This window comes from Pezoporus flaviventris, unplaced genomic scaffold (assembly GCF_033815535.1).
Source record: "Pezoporus flaviventris isolate CSIRO_AGI_PZ_B2104156 unplaced genomic scaffold, CSIRO_AGI_Pfla_v1 ptg000029l, whole genome shotgun sequence".
NCBI classification, from domain to species: domain Eukaryota; kingdom Metazoa; phylum Chordata; class Aves; order Psittaciformes; family Psittacidae; genus Pezoporus; species Pezoporus flaviventris.
In genome coordinates, this window is record NW_026892577.1 from 664,006 (window position 1) to 684,399 (window position 20,394).

The window sequence follows — 20,394 nt, forward strand, 5'->3', positions numbered from 1 at the left end:
AGATAAGAAAGGAACAATTGAATGCCAACTCAATGATTGTATGACTCACTTCAGAGGACTGCTTAACTTCTGTATGTAAAAATTCAAAAGAAAGCAGAGGCTAAAACCAGCAAATTTCAGTTGGGAAAGCAGTGCAAACCTTACAGACCCTCTGAAAGAAAGAGCTGTACCTGACATATACAGTGCCAAAAGCACCAGAACTTTTTAAGGCTTCAGAAAGTCTTAAAAGCACATTTCCTTTTAGCTAAAACAAAAAGAGAAGTAAATTGGCTCAGATTTTCGGTAACACTGTCACTCCTGAATCTGTACATGTAACTGCAGAGGCAAGATTAGATCTCTGAGAATAAGTCAAGAGAGAAAGAACAGATGAACTAGGAGAAAGCTCAAGCTGAGTGCAGTTTTTCTAATTCATCACTTGTCAGTAACTAAGCAATCAAGTTGTATAATAATGTGAGCACTACACATTCTTACACCTGAGAAAATCCTTAAGTGGGAACTTTAGGACATGTTTTCTTAGATATCCTTCAGAGAAACAAAACCACTATGTAAACACGAAGTTTTTTTCTACTATTTAAACATGAACTCTTAAGACTAGGAAATAAAATCATCTTTCTTAACCCCTTTTCAGCTCTGTTTTGGGATACCTGGGCAAAAAACAGGCTTGAGAATTTGCCACGCATTTCTATATGAATACTACAGAGAATTCAGCTGCACCTTCATCAACAGCGAAGTGTACCACAGTGAGTGTTTCATAGGGATGTACAACACCACAACCTCCAAAGGAATTCAGAACAACTACAAGGCATGCTAACTGCCTTGTCTCCTTGTGGCAGAAAGCTAAAATGACAAAGAGGAGTACAACAGCAAAGAACCACCTTAAAAGCAATCAACAAACAGCACTCCAGGAGGTAAAGTTACTTATGTCAGAAACCTGGAAGAGCCTCACAAAGGTAATTTTAATACAGGAAAAAAAAGAATATAAATATCAGGATGTAAGCGCATCCTAGCTTTTACATGTGTTACCAACAAAAGAGAGAAAATATTAAACAACGAAGTCTGCACAGTTCCACAAATGCAACCGCCTCACAGTCAGGACTGCTGAACATTAACTGCTCAGGCCCACCTCAAACAACAAAGTCCTGTTAAAATGTTCAAGCACCACAAGAGATAACTCATTTAAAAAACACATTACAAGGAAGAAACTGCTAAAACTGTGATGCTGACTTAACTACGGGATGCACTTTTACAATTCCATCATAGAATCACAAAACGGTTTGGACTGGAAAGGACCTTAAGATCATCCAGTTCAAGCCCCCTGCCATGGGCAGGGACACCTCACAGTAAACCCTGTCACCCAAGGCTCTGTTCAACCTGGCCTTGAACACTGACAGGGATGGAGCATTCACAACTTCTTTGGGCAACCCATTCCAGTGCCTCACCACCCTCACAGTAAAGAACTTCTTTGTTTCTAACCTGAACCCATTACCCCTTGTCCTATCACTACAGTCATTCCCAAAAGCTCACTTTTTACCAACACAGATGAAATCGGTGCTGTTATAACTCTTCAACATACACCCAGCCTCCCCACAGTCAGCTAAGCGGTGAGCCTCTCGAACAAAGCAGGCCGCCCTGCTGAAAGCCTCAGGGCGAGCAGCCGGTACTCTGACGAAGAAGAAACCATTAAAAGTACCGTCTTCATCCTGCAAGGGGTTCCTCTCGCCGCTCCACGCACCGTCAAGGAAAACCTCTCTCACTGCAGCCGCCGTGGACTTCGGAAGCACGGAGGAGTCAGAAACACAGCGGCTCTCGCACTCCGGTCCCGGAGAACCACGCCAGGATGCGGGAGATGCTACGGCGGGAGGGAAGAGAGTCAGAGGAGAGCCCAGGAACCGAGGGAGGGCCGAGGACAGCCGCGGGAAGGCCGCAGCACCCGGGGCGGCTGAGGGCAGGCAGCAGCCGTCCCTAGGCCGAGGAGCCCGCTCCGCCTATCCCCGAACGGAGGTCTCCGCACCCCGCCCGCCGCGGTCAGAGGCTGAGGGTCCCGGTCCCGGTCCCGGTCCCGGTCCCGGTCCCGGTCCCGGTCCCGGTCCCGGTCCCGGTCCCGGTCCCGGTCCCGGTCCCGGTCCCGGTGGGGAGCGCGGCCTCACCTCAGCGTTCCGCCCGGGCCGCGCGCCTCCGGCCTACCCACCAACCGCCGCCGCTGCCCACTGCGCACGCGCGCTCCTTCCCACCTCGCGATTGGCCCGTTTGAAAGGGAGGACCTAGACGTCCCTGCGTACCTCGCGCGCCGCAGCGCCCAGGGCGGAGGGCCGCCGGGCACGCTGGGAGTTGTAGTCCGATGGCACCCGCAGAGTGGATGCGTGCCTCCCCCTTCGCTCCGGCTATTAGCAGAGTTTGTTAATTGGGGTCCGCGGCGGGATTGTCTTTGTGGACCTCTCTGGGCAGCCACACGGGTGTCCCCCTTCGGGGGCAACGACAGCTTTGATTGCGTTACAAATCGAACCCGAAATACGAATTATTCCCCCTAAAAAAGGGCCCGAAAGGCGGAGCGACAGCACGGGAGCCGACGCTCACCCCCCGGGTCTGCGTTACTGCGGCTGACCTCACCCCGTCCTGACCGGGCCGGGTGAAACACCGGCTGGGAGGAGCCGGGAGAGCCGCCTCCTTCCCGCGCACTGATTTATCCCTTCGGATCTGTTATTTCTCCTGGTTTTCCCATTGCCCCTCGAGGCACCCCCTTTGCTGCTGTTAGAAACATCCCCACGTTCGGTACCGGCGGCACCGCGGGGCCCGTGCCCGCGGTTTGGATCCCGCTTCTTGCGGGATTCACTTTTTATTCCACGAACGACGGACTCTGTCTCCGTGGGGATTCACCCGTGGGTGCCCCGGGGCGGGCGGGGAGCAGAGCCGGGAAGCACCGGGGTCAGTCACCGGGAGCTCCGAGCCCGCTGCTCCCACCGCTGCTTGTAGCCAAATACTCCTCAAAACTGTTAGAAACGGCTCCCGTTAACGAAACCGTTTGGGAAAGGCCCTGATCCTTCCAGTCAAGCACAGGGCACTGAGCCCCACCAGCCCCGGGGTGGGTACGGACAGGCCCGCCTGGGATTCCCTGCAGGGAGCGGAATAACGAGCAGGGGGCAGGGAAAACCAACCAGACCATCGACATTACACGTCGGTTTCGCTCTCCTGCGCATCCCCTTCCAACCGTGCCCGGCCGGCTGCGGTGCTCCCCCGGGTCCCGGTGCTGCCCGGCGGGAGCGTGCGATCGCGCTGGCGAGTTTACAAACGAGGCTTAAAACGGTTTATTTTTTTTTCTTTTTTTTTCTGTTTCTTTCTTTAAAAATATTTACAGATCTGAAATAACGCTTTTTTAATTAATTTTGTTCGGTTTCAAGTGGCAGGATCGCGGGAAGGGCACGGGGGTGCCCCCGGTCACCCGGGCTCTCCGTTTGCCCAGTCCCTCCCGTTAGTTTCGTTCCTCTGTCCCCGCCGCGGAGGTAAACAGAGACCCCGCACGGAGCCTCCGCGGCGGCCCCGGTCCCGGTCTCGGCCCCGGTCCCGGTCTCGGCCCCAATCCCGGCCCCGAAGGGGCGGCCGCGGAGAAGAGAGCTCTGTGGGTCAGTAGTCGATCTTGTTGTAGAGGTTGTAGAGCGGTAAGGCCGAGAGGTTGCTGCCGGGGTAGTAAAGAGGCGCAGGGAAAGCGATGGACCGGGGCACCGGCACTCGGAGGAGGGAATTGTCCCTGAACACCAGAGGCATCCCCACCAGAGTCTGTGCCGAGGCATGGGCCATATTGGCCGCCTCCAGCTCGGCCGAAAGCTGCCGTTTCCACTTGTTCCTGCGGTTCTGGAACCAGGTCTTCACCTGGGTCTCGGTGAGCTGCAGGCTGGAGGCCAGGCAGGCCCGCTCCGAGCTGCTCAGATAGCGCTTCATGTCGAAGGTGGACTCAAGCTGATAGACCTGGCTGCGACTGAACACCGTGCGCGTCTTCTTCTTGGCAGCACCGGCCTGCCGGTCCCCGCCGTCGCGCTGCCGGTCCCCGCAGGAAGGTGAGGCGGGGCCCAGTGGCTTCTCCTTCTCCTCCTTACAGTCCTGCTGGGGGGGCGAGTGGAAGGGCCCCCGCTCCCCGCTGCCAGCCGCCGTTGCTCCGCTCCCTTTGGTGCTGCCTGCAACAGAGCGACAGCACGGAGGTCGCACCGGTTCCGGCACCACCCCCGACGCCAGAGCCCCCCGTTCCAGCTGGGGGAAAGGCTGAGGTGAGCCCCTGGCCAGGCACCCGCCGCCTCCGTTACCGGGGAAAGCCACCACAGAGGCCGGAGGAAGCCATCCCCGTCCTTCCATCGAATGGATGGATGGACAGATGGACAGGTGGGTGTGCCCGCCCCGGTGAAGGCAGCCGAGGACCAGGCTGGAGGTGCTTTACAATCATAGAATCCCAGAATGGTTTGTGTTGGAAGGGACCTTAAAGCTCATCCAGTTCCAACCCCTGCCACGGGCAGGGACACCTTCCACTAGAGCAGCTTGCTCCAAGCCCCTGTGTCCAACCTGGCCTTGGACGCTGCCAGGGATGGAGCAGCCACAGCTTCTCTGGGCACCCTGTGTCAGCGCCTCAGCACCGGAACAGGTTGGTGATACCAACCTAACAAGGGCCAGCTGATTTTATTTCATAGCCTTGCATTTCACAGACCGTTTATTCAGAATTAACGCTAAAAATAAAGCCCAGCATCTTTCTTTCCTCTCTGAATAAGCAGAATCTAGGAAAACCGGCGTTATCCGTCGCTCCGCGCCCCTTCGAGGGAGTCAACCCCTGCTTGAGGTGGGAAGGGAAAAGGAGAACTCCAAAAAGCCAAACTAATTTTGGCAGAGTTTCTTCTTTCTGCTTCAGCATCAGACTGCGCAAATACGCTCAGACCCGAAAGCAGGGAGGGTGCCACATGGCCCCCCTCCATGGCCCCTGGCGGGGGCCAAGCCCCCTCGGCCCTTCCCTGCGGGCCCCATCCGTCCCGTCCTTCCCGTGCCGGTACTCACCGAGACAGGTGAAGCTGAGGGGCTGGTGCTTGTGGCACGGCTCGGCTGGGCCCTGAGCCTCGGGGCAGAAGCATCCGCGGTGTTTCCAGCTCTCCTCCGGCTCCTCGTCTTCCGAGGAGAGGGAAAGGGTCCGGCCGCGGGCGGACCAGGCGGTCGCCCCCCCGCCGCCCTCCCGGGGTGGCCCGGCGCTGCCGCTGCCCAGGATGGACTGGATGGTGAAACTGGAGATGGGAGCAGCCGTCTGACAGCACTTGCTGGGGTCTTCTTTGCTGCTCATCCTGGGTTCATAAGAAAGCAGACGAGGGAAGCTCTCGCTTTAGATGGGCTCGGGGGGCCGGGGTGCGCGGGGCGGGGGGAGCCTGCTTTGAGCCGGCGGGGGGTTTGTTTTGGGGGGTGCTTTCGGCGTGCCGGTGCCGGCTCTCCCCGCGCCTGCCCAGGCGGAATGCATGCTCCTTCCCCCGCGTCCCTATTGATCTGCGGGCGGCGGGCGGCGGGGCTTCATTTGCATGGAGGTGGCCTCCACCGCGCCAATCACGGCGGCGGCGGACACGGAAAGTTTGGAAACCCGGGGGGTCCGGAACTGAGGGGGTAGGGAAGAAGAAGCCACGGTCGGCAGGAGCCGGGGGGAACCCCCGCGGGGTCCGCTCCGCCGTCCCCGGGGCACCGGGGGGATGCTCTGACCCCGCAGCCCCGGGGGAGTAGGGATGCTGAGCCCGCTCTGCCTCCTCGCCCTGCACCGCGAATGGGTGAGAGGGACGTGGGCTGAATTCCTTATGCCGGCCTTGGTGGGAGGGGGTGTTGGGACGAGCACCTTGTGCATACCCGTTGCCCTTCGATTACAGGATAGGGAAACAAAATCCCTGTGACGGTGTATTGGCGGCCCGGCAGAGCCTGGAAAGCCATCGAGAAATCGGGTTTTCCGCTGCAGCCGGTAACAAATGTCTCACGGAACGCCTCTTGCGTGTTCTTCCCAGGGTCTGCAAGCAGCAGGGGGGTGGGGGGAAGATCAGTGAGAGAGAGGACATCTTCCTCTGCTTCTAAGTAAACTTTATCAGGAGTCAGGGGCTCTTCCCCTTGGGGGAATAAATCAAGGCGTTCTCAGCTATTCCTGCCCTTGGGAGGGGAAATCTGATGGGTCTGCCGTCTCTGTGTCACACGCAATGGGGAGCAAAGGGATAAGGGCAGGGACCCCACGGGGGCCGTCCCGGGAGGGCACAGATCTACTGGCGGGTCCAAGGGACAACCCGGCCCGCGTTCGCTGGGTCCTGGAGCCTCTGCCCGGGGGAGATGGGTCAGAGGCCGAGCCCCGACGGCTGCTTGGGCGCTTCCGTCCCCTGGCCAGGGCCCGGGGATGCTTCCCCCTGCCCTGACAGGAGCCCCGGTAACAGGGCCGGTGTGGAAGGCATCAGCCCGGTGACCACCACCCTGGGTACCGCACAGCACCAGACACCCCCCCCCCCCCCCCCCCCGACCCTCCCGCTCCTCCTCCATTCCCCGCTGCCGCGATTCCAAAGGGATGCATCTCCTCCCCTCGCTGGCCCACCCGTGTCCGTGTCCATGGGCTGCCCCCGAACCCCGGCCGCTCTTGGGAATCGTTAATTAACGAAGACGGGGCGACTTTCGCAGCCGGTTGGGCCACTGGCCCGCACCCTCGGGAGACGGGGCAGCACCGGGGGATGCTGGGGGCACCCTGCAGGGAAGAGCGAGGCGCAAGAGCTGCTCCAGCTCGGCAATCCCGGTGGTTTGGGTCTCATTCGTGACCAGACGCAATACCCTTGGCCGTGGCAGGGGGTTTTAACCCCGGGTTGCCTGAGGGTCGTGGGACAGGGGTCCCCGCGGAGGCAGCCCCGATTCCTGCTGCTGATTCCTCCTGCCGGTGCCGTCGTTTCCCCTCTCCAGAAACATACACGCGCATCCCCCCCACCAAAAAGAAAATCAAATCGGGGAAAGCAAAGAATGAGATGGAAATATACAAATCAATAGAGACAAATGTCAAGACGTTTTAAAATGACATTTTCATTAACTCCGAGTCACCATATTATGTCTGGTATATTGAATAAAGTACTTATAATATAATTAGGTATAGCGAGATGACGACTGTTGCCCAGACCAGCGGCATAATCTTTAACTACTTAACTACTTGATAGACTCATTAATGGACTAATTGATTAGGAAAAGTGTTCCAGCTCCTCCTCTCGCTGTGAGGGGCAGGTGCTGTCCTGTTTTACCACATTAACCTTTTCAGTGCTTTTCAACGGGGTCGCGACACATTACAAATGGTCAGCTTTAATCATGATGTCAGCTCATTAACCCGGAAAGACCCCGCACTGAAATACAATTTAAGAAATCGTCCTTCATCCCGTTCCGCTGGCCCCGCACCCCAAGCCCAGCACCCCTCCCGCAGGCGGGGAGCGGGGTATAGGGGCTCCGGATGGGGACAACCGTCGAAGGGGACAAGCCTGGCCTTGGGGACAGCCCCTGGAGGCTGACAGCCCTCGGCTCTTTCTCGGGGCAGCCCCAGGAGCAAAGAGGGAGAAGGACCACGAAGCAGCCCCGCTCCCCCGCAGCCCCTTGACCCCGCAGCGGCACCGCCGTCCCCAGCACCGCAGCACCTTTGGAGCCCACGAACAGCCCTGGGTGCCCCTGGCGCTCTCCTCCCTTCGCAGTGGAGCGGGTCCTGCCTGTGGGAGCCTCCGGGTGCTTGCGGCCGGGCCGAGGGGATGCTCCGAACCGGGGAGGGGATGCGGTGGGCGGGGATGCACTCACAGGGGCTGCGGGTAGGGGTGAGCTCTGCCCGGCCACGGCGATAAAACCACCAGGCTTGCCTAAATTGAGCATTTCAGGTGTTAATGGCGGATTTTCAGGAGAATCCGGAGGGAGGGAAGCCGAAGTAGCTTCGGCGGGATGCTCACCGCCGCTGTCAGGAGGGAAGGACCATCGGGGCCCAGCCACGCTCTCATTACCATCTGATCAAATATTCATCAGGGCAGGGGCTGCCGGTGCCGGTAAAGGGGTTTTGCGTGTGGATGGGGGCGGGGGGCGTCCCTCCCCGTCCCGTCGGGGCGCGGATGATCAAACGCCGCGGCAAAGATAAACTTTGAAAGACAGAGCGAGCGCTTAAAGTTTAGATCTCCAGATTATTACAATGCTCGATATTAAAGTGGCCCTGAGCAAGCTTTCAAAGGGAGCCTAATAAAAATTGATCTCCGCTGCTTTTGCAGCCCTCGGAAAATAGGCTTGTTGAGCGGCCGTAATATCGGGAGAAGGTTCCCTCTCAAATGACAGATGAAGTCATAAACAAGTTTGATCTTGGAATCAAGCTTCGATAAATATTAAACACAGTCCCCTTTACACGTGTGGATTATGATATATGGCGCGTCCAAACTTTAAAATAAGGAAATACCAGAGAAAATGATCTCAATAAATTTTCTAAGTATAAACGTTGATTATGTTTCGATTTTCATTCAAGAGCCTCTGCTGCTCGTTTTTTGGTGCAAATGACATCTCGCAATAGGCTTTTGGGGAAAAGGGCTCCCTATTTGAAAAAGAGAGCCCTAGAGGTGTACAATTTATGTAATCTGTGGCTGGAAAATGAATCGTGTAATTTATTGGAAAACAGAAAGTCATGAAGATTGGATCAGCATAGCCTATCCAAGGCCCCCTATCCATCAAGTTCCAATTAACAACCTAACCAGAGAGCTTTAATGTGTTTCCAATCTAGTGGCCTGATAGACTCATCAATTCCTCTGGGAGAAATTAAGAAAATCGACCGCCCCTTGGCGTTGTAGTGTCATTCCTTTCTGCAACTATATGTCAAATTAAAAACACAATTAAAATTTAAACTGTTTCAATCAGAGGGTGCCCTGCAACCTATGTTTCACTTAATAGAACTTTGATGAAAATCTGATGGTTCCACTCCATCATGAAGGCGAATAGAGCTGAGGAGCGCAAGAGATTCTTTATATTTATTTAAAACACCGGAGCTCAGGAGAGCCAACACCAGGTGACCAAACCTGAGGGGACCGGAGGTTGCATCCCCGTCGAGCCGCCGCTCCCCGCGCCAGCCCCGGCGACACGCGTATCCCCACACAGGGGAAAGGACATCCCGTGGCCCCTTCCAGCGCGGCGGGGACTTTGAGACCGGAGGCATCGCTCTGATCCATAGGGATTGGCCATTTGGGGCTGTAAACTGTGCACGATCGGCTCCGGGGAGTCACGGAGAGCCCCGGCTCGGAGCCCCGGGGGATGAGGGCTGGGGAGAGGATGTGGGACCTGCCCCCCTCCGACCCCTCCTTCGACTTCATATCGATGTAAACAGCTTTAGACCTCTCCGACGGGCAACTTTGCCACTTTAACCAGGGGATCCGGCCCCGGGGAGGCGGATTGAGGGCGGCAGCACCCACTGTGCGGAGCCTATGGCACTCAGAGACACGCTCACCCCAGCTCCCTTCGCCTGTTTTCATTTCCCCCATATATTTGAGGTGATCCCGGCCCCTCAGGCTACGATTTCGGGCCAGCCCCGAAGCGACGGGGATGGCCGCGGCGTGTCCCGCCGCTCGGCTCCCGATCATCTATGGGAAGGGTGGGAGGATAATTTGGATGTGCGAGAACAAACCAAGGTCATCAACACCGCCGAAAAGAGCGCAGGAACAATAGATTCATTTGAAACAATATTTTACAGACGTTTTGCGATCAATACGAGCTGAAGCATTATGCTGTACCAATCTGTTAATGCTCTTAATGGTCTTCTCATTCCGTTCGCATACTATCCCGAGTCGATAGAGTAAAGTGATTATTACAGAGACACTTGCAGCATATCTGTAAAGAAGCCCCCCAACACCTATTTTTACCGCTGGTTTAGAGCGGGGTTATTCCCGTCGGAGCGAGGTGTCCCCATCGTGCGTCCCCATCGCAGCCACCACCAATAGAATTAAACATTTCCCACCATCCTCTACCAGAAAATGTGCAAGTTCTCGGATGAGAATCTTCATGTACGTAGCAATAATAATGTTAATAAATCAATTACCCACCTGCCCAAGTCCCTCGGCTGCTTGCGGCTGAGGGGCTCTGCTCCGCGCACCCCGGTCCAGCCCCTCCGGGAGGCAAAACTCTTCTGAATCCCCCAAATCTGCAGGTCGGGAAGTTTATATCTTCCCCCGCGCTGTTTGCTATACACAGCAAGCCTCTATTTACTACCAAATAAAAGAAATACATGTGTGTTTAGACCACAAACAGGCGAGCTAGTTCTGTTCAGCCAAGCTCAAAACAGTGGCCGAGAAGAACCGTGTTATCTCCTGAATTGCAAACAAAGGCAGAGATTTGCCGAGCGGGATTGCAGCAGTAAACACAAGTGGCCTCAGAGTTGCCAACAGCTTAGGGAAAACGAAGCAACTTTCAATCCATCCCTCCCAAACATCCCTGTAGAGATGGGGGTTTATTATTAGTATTAGTTCTTTTTCCACCACTCAAAGCGATTCGTTCGCAGCGGTTGATGCGGGATCTCCACTAAGTTTAGGTGAGGAGGGGGGGTATTTACCGTGGGAGCAGTCCCGCTTCTTACAGGAGCTCATCACACGGAAGCGGCTCAGGGAGAGCAGGAGCTCGGGGGGTGCCCAAGTTCCGCCTCATCCCGAGGAGGCAGACATTAAAACCCTCTCTGGAGCAGTGCTGGGGGGTAGGATGGAGTTTGGGGATACTTTTGGGAAGGCTTGAGGAAAACCCCAGCATCACGTCTGTGGGATGCGGGCAGAGAGGAGCATCTCGATGCGGATAGAGGGGAACGAAAGGAAGCCGGGAAGGTCGGCTGCGGGAGGGGAGCGAGGAGCTGGGGTCCCAGGCCCTCAGCCCATCGTCCAGCTCCATCCCACCGCTTCACAGCCTGTGCTCTGCTGTCGATCCCGCGGCGAGAAGGGGAAAAGCTGCTCTCGGGGCTGAGTTTCCTCCTTCCTTTCCTTTTAATTTCCCCTTAATTAAAAATTAAAATCTTCATTAAAAAAGGAAAATAAAGGCTCCAATCCGACCCCCACCAACCCCACTTCCATCAACCTGCCCCTGGGAAATACCCCCCACAGCACCGCGGTGTGCAGGACGCGCCATTTCCCGCACCCGCGCAAGGGCAGCGCCGCGGAGAGGGCCCCGCGCAGGGTCTGGGGGACCTCGCAGTGCCCTTCCTCTGCTGGGGAAGGACCGGGCTGGGCCGGAATCGTTTTCTGGGCACCGACCACAAATAAATGCGTTATTTTTCCTTGCCGTTTGATAACATCGTGCTGCAGCGCTGTAAAAATGAAAAAAAGACGGTATTTGCTATTACAACAATATTTTTAATGAGCTGCAAGCGACTTGTCCCAAAGTTAGTAGTGCAAACACAAAAGGCATCACTCTGTTTGCAGGCGACACAGCGAGCAGCGTATTTTGACTCCGAAACTCTGTTTATTTTTCATTTACGACCCATTGCCAGGGTTTTTATCCCAAACGAAAAGAAAACGCAGGGTTATCTTTTCGCAACGCTGAGTTTTATTTTGATTTCTTTGGCCCGAAATCCTGCCCTCGGCACTATCAACACGTCGATTCGGGCCAATCTGCGGGAAGCGGAGCGCGATCCTCTCTCGGGATAAACCTGTCGAGGGGTTTGACGAGAGGGAAGGGCCTAGCCGTGGGCTGGGGGCGCACCCCTGGGGGTTGGACACCCTGGGGTGCCTATGGACATCCCTCCCTATGGCAGACCCCCGGGTGAAGGGGGAGAGAAGGGGAAGGGCAACACCGACCCCCTTCGGGAGGGGTTGAGGAAGGGGCGGCCAGAAGCTATGGGAAACCCCCAGGGAGGCGGCCTCCTACTGGGAAGGGACCCCCCAACCCATCCGTGCGAGAGAAGGGACCCCCCCTCCCCACCCTTGTGCCCATTCCCGGAGGCCTGGGACCTCTTGCTGGGGGTTACCCCGGCGCGATGCTGGGAAAGGGCCCCCCCATCGAGCCGCTCCCAGTTGGACCGGGACAACCGGGGAGCCTCTGGGGGTGTCCGGTAACCCCCAGTGCCCGGGTTATTCATGCTTTTTATAGTCTATTTTATTTATATATATATTTATTTTCCTCCGAAGCCACACTTAAAAGAAAACTGATAAGGAACGGGTTTTATTGATGATTTTCTTTTCCACCACAACATTAAGTTTATAACAATATAGGCTGTTTTAAAAATAGGACCGATCCCTAACAGAAAGCGAGAAGGGGGCAGAGAGCACAACCGAAAAGGGGAAACAAACGGAAAGAACTGAAAGAAAAAGAAAGGAAAGAAACCGACGCCAACCCTTGGGAAGACAGCAAACAATTGTCAGACAACAAGTGAGCAGACACTGAGACAGGGAGAGACAAGAGGTGTCCACTCCTAGCTTCATTTCTGCCTTAGGAAACCCCACGATGGACTTCAGGAGAAAACTGTACATCCTAGCAAATAAATTAAAATTACCCTAAAGTTGATTGTCCTTCACTTAAAGCGCCCAGCTCACCCCATCTCCCTTATTTATCCGCATAAGCTGATGGTTATTCCCATGCCCTCCTCCTCTCTTCCCACTTCCCTTCGCTTTTAATTCCTTTGTATTCTGGTTTTTGCTTTTCAGTTTATTTTGTACAACACGAACGAACGCAATTATACAACGCTAAACCCCCCTTTCCTCACCGTTCAAATAAAAGCAGTGCTTTACGAATCGTCGTACAATATTGCACAGTTCAAAGGTACAAGAACAATAATAATGATAATCATTATACAAAAAGAAAGCAAAAGGTACAGATTTTTACCCCCCAAAAATACCCAAATAACTTTACAAGGAAACAAAAATAAATCAACCGGAAGACTAAAGAAAACAAGAATTCCAAATATCCAAGTCATCGGTAATAAATAAGGGGCGCTCAAACGCGTTCGGGGGCGTTTTAACCGTTCGCTTTGAGGCCGCGTTTCTTTGCTCGTTATTAAGTCCCATGACAGAAACCGAAAGGTACAAAACCTGGGAAAGCAAAACTCGGTGCCGGGGTTTGCTGGAACGAAAAGCCGCGCTCGGTGATGTCTGTGTCGCGACAGGAGCAGGAGCCTGACCAATTTGGAGGCAGGAGGAGAGGTCCGAAAGGAACAGAAATTCACCCTCCCGTGAGCGTTTGGCAAATGCCGAGGAGCTGCCTGGGATCACGATCATTTTCTTTTTTTCCATTATTATTAATTTTTTTCCTTTTTTTTTTCCTTATTTTTAAATTTTTTACAAAAATAAAACTAAAGCCACAGAGACCATCGCGGTTTTCGTCCACGTTTACAAAAGGTGTGACAGCTCCAGGGTCCTCTACAAGTTCCCGCTTTCACTTTCCTTATTTTCCACCCTCCCTCCCCTCCCCTTCCAATTTTATTGATTTTTTAGCTTTATTTTCCTCATTTTTCGTGACTTTTCTCCCAGCACCACCGCCGAGGGGTGTCGCGTTGTGTGTGTCCCCTCCCGCACCCTTCTCTTCCCCCCCCCCCCATCCCGCTCCGCAGCCTCCGGCCGGGTGAACCGCACAAGCGGCTGGAGTACTTACAAGTGGGCCGGTGACTTTGCGAGCCCCTCCGCGCCCCTCCGCGCAGCGGCGGCGGGCGGGCGGGCTCAGACGGGCCGCAGGAGCGGCACGGAGGTGACCACGGGGTGGGAATAGTAGACGGGGTGAGGGAAGGTGAGCAGGGGCTGAGTACCGTGGGCTCCGCCGCCGCCCGCGCTGCCCTCCGCGCCCGAGTTCTCGTGGTAGAGGATGGGGACGCGGACGATGCGCTGCGCGGCGGCGTGGCTGAGGTTGGCCGCCTCCAGCTCGGCCGCAAGTTGCCGTTTCCACTTGTTCCGACGGTTCTGGAACCAAATCTTCACCTGGGTCTCTGTCAGGTGGAGGGAAGCGGCCAGGCCGGCCCGCTCCGAGCTGCTCAAGTAGCGCTTCATGTCGAAGGTGGACTCCAGCTGGAAGACCTGGCTGCGGCTGAACACCGTGCGCGTCTTCTTCTTGCGGCACGGCTTCTTCTCCGGGCTCTCCTCCCTCTTCTTCCAGTCCTCCGCCGTCCCTTCTTTCTTCGCCTCTTCCGAGTCGCTCTCCTCCAGGACGATCTCGTCAGGGCTCTTGGAGTCCAGCTCCTTTTGCTCCCCTTCCGCCTTCAGCAGCGGCTCCGGCGAGTCCCGGTCGGTGCCCGAAGCGGGGGACGAGTCCCTCAGCAGGGATTTCTCCGCGGCTGGAGGGGAAGGACGGGAGAAGGGGAGAGGAATGGGAATAAGGGACACAAAGAGACACCTTCAGCGCCCGGCCCTCGATTCCCGCCGGGGAAAGCGGGTTGAGCCGGCCGGACCCCCGTGCCGCCCCGCCGGAAGGGATGGAGGGGTGGAAAGAGGGGGATCGGTACCTTCCGTGCGGGGCAGGTGGGCTCCGGCCGGCGTCAGGGCGTAAGGGTACCACCAGGTCTGAGCCCGCTCCAGGCAGTGGGCGCTCAGGGCGAAGCGCGGCGCCGGGATCTCGAAGCGGGGAAAAGCGAGGTCTCCCACCTGCGACAGGGCGAAACCGGCGCCGTCCCCCGCCGCTTTCCCCGGGGGGGCGAACAGCGCCCGCGGCTGCTTGGGGGGAGCTTTGGGGGGGCCGCCGTTGAGCAGGTTCTTGATGTAAAAAGACTCCTTGGGGGGCGGCGGCGGCGGCGGGGCGCTTGGGGGCTCCTGCCCGGTCTCCGGCATCCTCCGGTGCCCGCCCGGCTCCTGCCCGCCGCTGGCCCCGCAGCCCGCGCCCGGCGCGCAGGTGGCGGCTCCCGGGGAGAGGCGCAGCGGGGCGGCGGGGGAGTGCGGCGGCGGGGCCGGCCGGGGGCCCCTCGCATGGGGGGAAGGCAGGGCGGGGGGCCGAGGGGACCCGCGCAGCCCGCGGCACCGGGGGGCTGCTGCGGGCAGGCGGAGAGCCGGGGTCGTCGCTGCCGCCGCCGCCTCCCGCCGCCGCTGCTGCTGCGTCAACCTGGCGCCGGATGCTAATGATGAAATCAAAATGTCATCCAAGTTAAGCGCGGGGAGCACACGGCGATTGGGCACGCACAATGGCAAATGGGATTAGGCGGGGAGGCGGACGGGAGGAGAAGGCTCCGCGCAGCCCCTGCCCGCAGCCACCGCGGCCCCGGGTTCCCCCCCCCCCCCCTCCCCGCGACGTGCTGCCGTGGCTGGCGGCTGCCAGCGCCCGCCCGTTATTGCCTTTATATAGTCCAATTAGGAGGCAAATGGGGACGAGGCTATTAGCACAAAGGGATCCCGGCTCTGCCCGAAGCACCGCGGGAGCGGCTGGAGGCGAATGGCGCGGACCGCGCCGGTCCGCCACAAAACCTCCCCTCGCCCCCCGCGCCGCCCCCCGCAACCCTCCCGCCCCGCACCGCCGGTAACAAAAGCCGCCGGCGTCGGGGACCGCGCTCAGCCGGGATGCCCGGCCCTGGAGGCAGCCCGGGCAAGAACGACTTTGCGGGGGGCTGCGGGTCGGGCCTCACCACGGAGCTTTTCGCCCCGCGCCCGCTATCGCAGGACAAGGCCCGGCCGGACACGTCGAGCAGCGGCTTGGGGTTCCAGGGCTCCGGGTCCCGGTCGGACCCGAGCCTCCGGTACCGGGGTCCAGCCCCGCCGCCGGGCAAAGGGCGCCCCCTGCCGGGCTGCCCCGCGTCCCGGGACGGGCGCGCAGGTAGCGCGGAGCACCGCGCACCGCACAGCGGACCCGGGCGGCGGGGCCGAGTCCCTGCGGGCTGCGGAAGGACCGACGGTAGAGCTGTCACTGCGAGCCCGGCTCTGGGCACCGCGGCTCTGACAGCGGCGGTGGGAAGGGAACGTCGGTCCCGTTTGGGGAGAGTATGTAATGGAGATGTATGTAATGGAGATCTGCGTCGGGAACGGGAAAAGGAAGGGGAAAGGGAAAGGGGAAAAGGAAGGGCAAAGGGAAAGGGGAAACGGAAAGGGAAAGAAAAGGGAAAGGGGAAAGGGAAAGGAATAAGGGAAAGGAGAGGAAAGAAGGAAAGGAAAGGAAGGGGAAAGGGAAATGGAAAGGGAAAGGGAAAGAGAAAGGGAGGAAAAAGAGGGAAAAAGAGGGAAAACAGAAAGAAAGAAAAAGAAGAAAGAAAAGAAGAAAAGAAAAGAAAAGAGAAAAGAGAAAGAAAGAGAGAAAGAGAGAAAGAAAGAGGGAAAGAGGGAAAGAAGGAAGGAAGGAAGGAAGGAAGGAAGGAAGGAAGGAAGGAAGGAAGGAAGGAAGGAAGGAAGGAAGGAAGGAAGGAAGGAAGGAAGGAAGGAAGGAAAAGAGAGAAAAATAAAAAGAAAGAAAGGAAGAAAGGAAAAGAGGAAAGAAAGCAGGATAAAGTAGGAAAAGAGGAAATTGAGAGAAGAGGACAACAGCCTCTCAATTCTGGTGTGCTTCTAAACATGTGAAGTACATGTGAGCTCACGCTGCAAACTCCTCTCCTGTCACACTCAGAGCTACAGACTCAGTGTGTGCGTGTGCATAGACAAGTATCTATGTTTAAATGGTTTAAAGCCTAGATCAAATATAACAGATTTCTCTTGCAATTCCTTTTTAAAGACCCCCACCTGGCAAGTTGAAATACGACATCTTTTATCTGAATCAAACTTCCCAGTGTTAATGCTGACAAAGAGTTCTGCTTCCTCCTGAATGCTTGGGATTATAAACCTAGGGAATATCTACATATGATCATGTGCAATCATGTCATATTTTTCCCTGCAAAAGGGATATTTCATATACCTTCAGTGGACATGATTTTTTTCAGTCCAAAATGATCTTACCTGACCACTTCAAACTGCCAGTGTCATAAAGAGGAGCAGTTTAGATAAAGATGGAGGTGCAGAGATGAAAAATCCACATCTTGGGGATGGGGTCACAGCAATTTATAGTTTACAGAAAATTCTGCCCCTGTTAATAGCTGTTTCATTTAAAGGCATCAAGCAAAGTAAAGCTCATCAGGGATTCTTCAAAGAAATGCTCTTTCACTGGAAATACCCTCAACTTGGGTAAAACATACTAAAAATGGGGAAACAAAATAGTTTCTACACAGAAAACAGGCAATAGTCATATAACCGGGGCTCCTGCCTATCACACACTTGGTCTAAAGCTCTATTTCATCTGTTTGCAGCTCTTACATGAAAAGCCAAGGGTGCAAAATTCTTACAGAAGACCCCACTGCATGTTTCCAGTGAAGATTTTGATTTGGATATTAGTCACCGAACTCATTCTGCATTGAAACCCCGGCCCTTTTCCATCGGTCTTTCACTGCTTTGGTAACTGTGAGGTCCTAATCCCTCTGGAGTCTCTCAGGATAAAGACCCACTGATGGTAGAAAGCCAAACAGGGACAAAAAGACCAAACAAGCCTCTGAAGACTAAAGAAATTCCCACTTTGCAATTCTTTATTACAATAAAAATACCCAAGCAATGCTCTAAAAGAGCCCTTCTACATCTTTGTCATTTGAAGCCCATATGTTTTCACATATTAATGTATTTTATTTATGCCCCCCCCCCCCCCCCCAGCAATATCCAGACATTAAAGACTGGTATTGAGCACCCCCCATGCCCAGTGGTGATGGAGCTGGGTGGATTTTTGCTGCAGTCTTTCTTTATTTCTGTTTGTCGTACCATTCCATTACAAACAGATAATTATTATTTCATTAGTGTTCCAATTCAGAATTAATTGGCTAATTTACACGTGGATCAATTGTATAAATGTGATGTTTGCGATATGATTTAAAGTAATTGTTTATTTTCAGGTTTTGGCTTGCATTGTATTGCAAAGTGATTTATCTCCTTATTTATCCTGTCTCAACACTGCCTCTTCTTTTTCATTATTTTCCTAAAGAGCTGTGCTCTTGCTAAGCTGAAACATGAACCTGTACTGCGTGATTCTGAGGTGCTGCACGCCTATTAGCTCCAAAATGCCAAAGTACCTTACAGCCTGCTATGTTACATGCTCACAGAGTGCTGTGAAGGCAGCCCTGTCTGCCTGGAAGAAGTTACCCACCACAGCATACAATCGTATTTCACACAGATCCTTGTGCCATCTTCATAGCTGTCACAGAATCATAGAATGGGTTTGGGTTGGAAAGGACCTTAAGATCATCTGGTTCCAACTCTGAGTGTCTCCCACTGTAGCCACAGGTGACAAACATCTGTTACTTTGGGTCCAGTTTCCCCTTTTCCATCCTGAGGGGTTGAGGAAAGCACAGTGCTTCATTTCCTTGCTCCTTTGTTTGTCCAATTGGGAGCATGTCCATAGCCCAGCCATAGGAAGATTCAGCCAGGACTTGCAGGGCAGAAGTGGTGAGGTTTGCATCTGCTTCTGCTCTGACAGGAGGTTTTTGACAGTGGCAGAACCACAACCTGCCATGTCTCTGCAGAAGGCAGCACTGGCCAGCCTGGAGTCTCTCCCTAGACCAGCCCCATGATCTCCTGTAGATGTTTGCAGCACTTGGCCTTAGAGCAATTGGAGGGACACCGTGATCCATCCAGACACTACTTGACTTCGTGGCTAACTTTAACAGGGAAGTGCTGAAGTACCTCCTTGCATCAGGGTTTAGATATTCAGAAAGAAGGGATGAGAATACAGCTTCCCCCATGCAGAAACACCCCTTTCCCAGGCAATCAAAATGAATTCTTCCACTACCAGATCTTATTGTTGCTGTCCAGGCAGCTAAAAACAATTTTGTGAATGCCAAAGATTAACTACTGTTGAGTTTGAGACACTGTCAATGGCTCTCCCCTTCCTACAGCAAACCATTACACACCATCAGACCCTTTGCAAAATCTGAGTTATTCACAGAAATTGCATTTCTCTGTCATTCCTTCAATTGCTCCTGCTGAAATGCATGGTTGGAAACAAACAGAGGTTACCCAGAATAGGGATGCTACTTTTCAGCAAAAGGAATGTCTCTTGCAGGATGTTATTTGGTAAGGATGTTTTATTCAAGACTAAAAAACTACAAGTGAGTTGTGCACCATAGCCTCTCTCAGGTTTCACTTGGCTGAGTGTGCTGGGGTGTATGTGATGGGAGTGGGTTGAGAGGTATTTTGGAACAGTTAAAGTTGTTCCCTTGTTATGCCTTGAAATGACATTTTTTGTACTTTTAAATGGAAGGCTTTGTAAGTCTCTGTTTTCCTGAGGCTTCCTGGCAAGCTGAGAGCCTTTCCTGACAATTATTAGAACGTTATGGCACTGCAAGAGAGTGTGCTGTTTAATTTGAGGGACGTTTTATTTCTGAGGCTGATCAGAGTCCTGTGTCTGACTCACAGGCTCATTTTTACAGGAAAGAGGGACAATTTCCAGGTTGTGATGGTTTTTTTTGTGGAAAGGGCTGTTGCAAACTCCATGTAATTCGGAATAAATCTATGAGAACAGAACTGGTGGGCAAATGATGTGATCTAGGTACAGGCTTCATCTCATACAGCACTACACATGTGCTCTATATAACATGATATGAAGCAGTGATGACTCATACAGCATATCCTTTGCTTCTGCCACTGTGTTCTGCCCACCAGTCTGATTTCTAGACAGTATAATCAGCTTTGTGTCAATATTAGCCTCTTGTGCATAACTTAGCACTTTCACAAGTGAACTCTCAGAACAGAGGTCAGCTAAATACACTGGAGGAAATCTCTTGTGGAAAGTATCATTGGAGGATTTCAAGGCAGAACATGGGTTGTTCATCACCTTCACATCCAAATGTAACCTTTACTCTTACTCATCTTAACCCTTTCAGAGTATGACAGGACAGAAACCCCCGAAGAAAAGCTTCTAAATCTGAAGACCTGTGCTTATATACCCAACTCAGATTTGTAAACTTTGAGTTATCATGTAGAATGCAAAAAAAAAAAAAAAGAAACCAAAATAAACTGTAGACATCAGCACTGGTGAAACCCTAAATAAGCAGATGTCTTTGTGTCCACAAATAGCTTCTTTATGGAAATCCATGAGTGATCTGGAACCACGTTTGAAAAATGCTGAGTATTTTCAGCTCCTGCTGAAATCAAATCTTGCCGCAAAGCTGTACAGTGAATGTCTTGCTGGCTAGAAAAGAGGTATTATAATCCATGTGCAGCTTTCAGACCTCAAAGCCAAATAATCCATTTGCAGAGAGCCAACAGAGAGCAGACCCAATGTTTGTGTGCACAGCAGCTAGGCAATATGCAGGTTTAGGAGTTCTTAAATAATCATTGATTTCAAAAGTGTTACAGCCCATTGACTCAAAAATCAGCTGCTTATAAAGACTCTCATGTTCATACCAGAGATCCGTGGCAATTGCACAAGAGTTATGCTGAATGTTCACACCGAACATGAGCTGTATTCTGAATTTTATTAAAAGATTCT

The 20,394-nt window shown here is 54.0% G+C and overlaps 2 protein-coding genes across 2 annotated transcripts; both read right to left on the reverse strand.

Annotated features, from left to right (window-relative positions):
- Window positions 1–3,305: 3,305 nt before the first annotated feature.
- HMX2 (H6 family homeobox 2) lies at window positions 3,306–10,150 on the reverse strand. The gene is made up of 3 exons (XM_061459571.1): window positions 10,059–10,150; window positions 5,029–5,306; window positions 3,306–4,166 (listed from the first exon to the last, which is right to left on the reverse strand). The coding sequence occupies exons 2-3, from the start codon at window positions 5,303–5,305 to the stop codon at window positions 3,619–3,621; spliced, it is 825 nt and encodes a 274-aa protein (XP_061315555.1). The 5' UTR covers window position 5,306; window positions 10,059–10,150; the 3' UTR covers window positions 3,306–3,618.
- A 3,388-nt stretch (window positions 10,151–13,538) lies between these two features.
- Window positions 13,539–14,744, reverse strand: HMX3 (H6 family homeobox 3). The gene is made up of 2 exons (XM_061459572.1): window positions 14,423–14,744; window positions 13,539–14,254 (listed from the first exon to the last, which is right to left on the reverse strand). Exons 1-2 carry the CDS (start codon window positions 14,742–14,744, stop codon window positions 13,647–13,649), a joined length of 930 nt encoding a protein of 309 aa, XP_061315556.1. The 3' UTR covers window positions 13,539–13,646.
- Window positions 14,745–20,394: the final 5,650 nt, after the last annotated feature.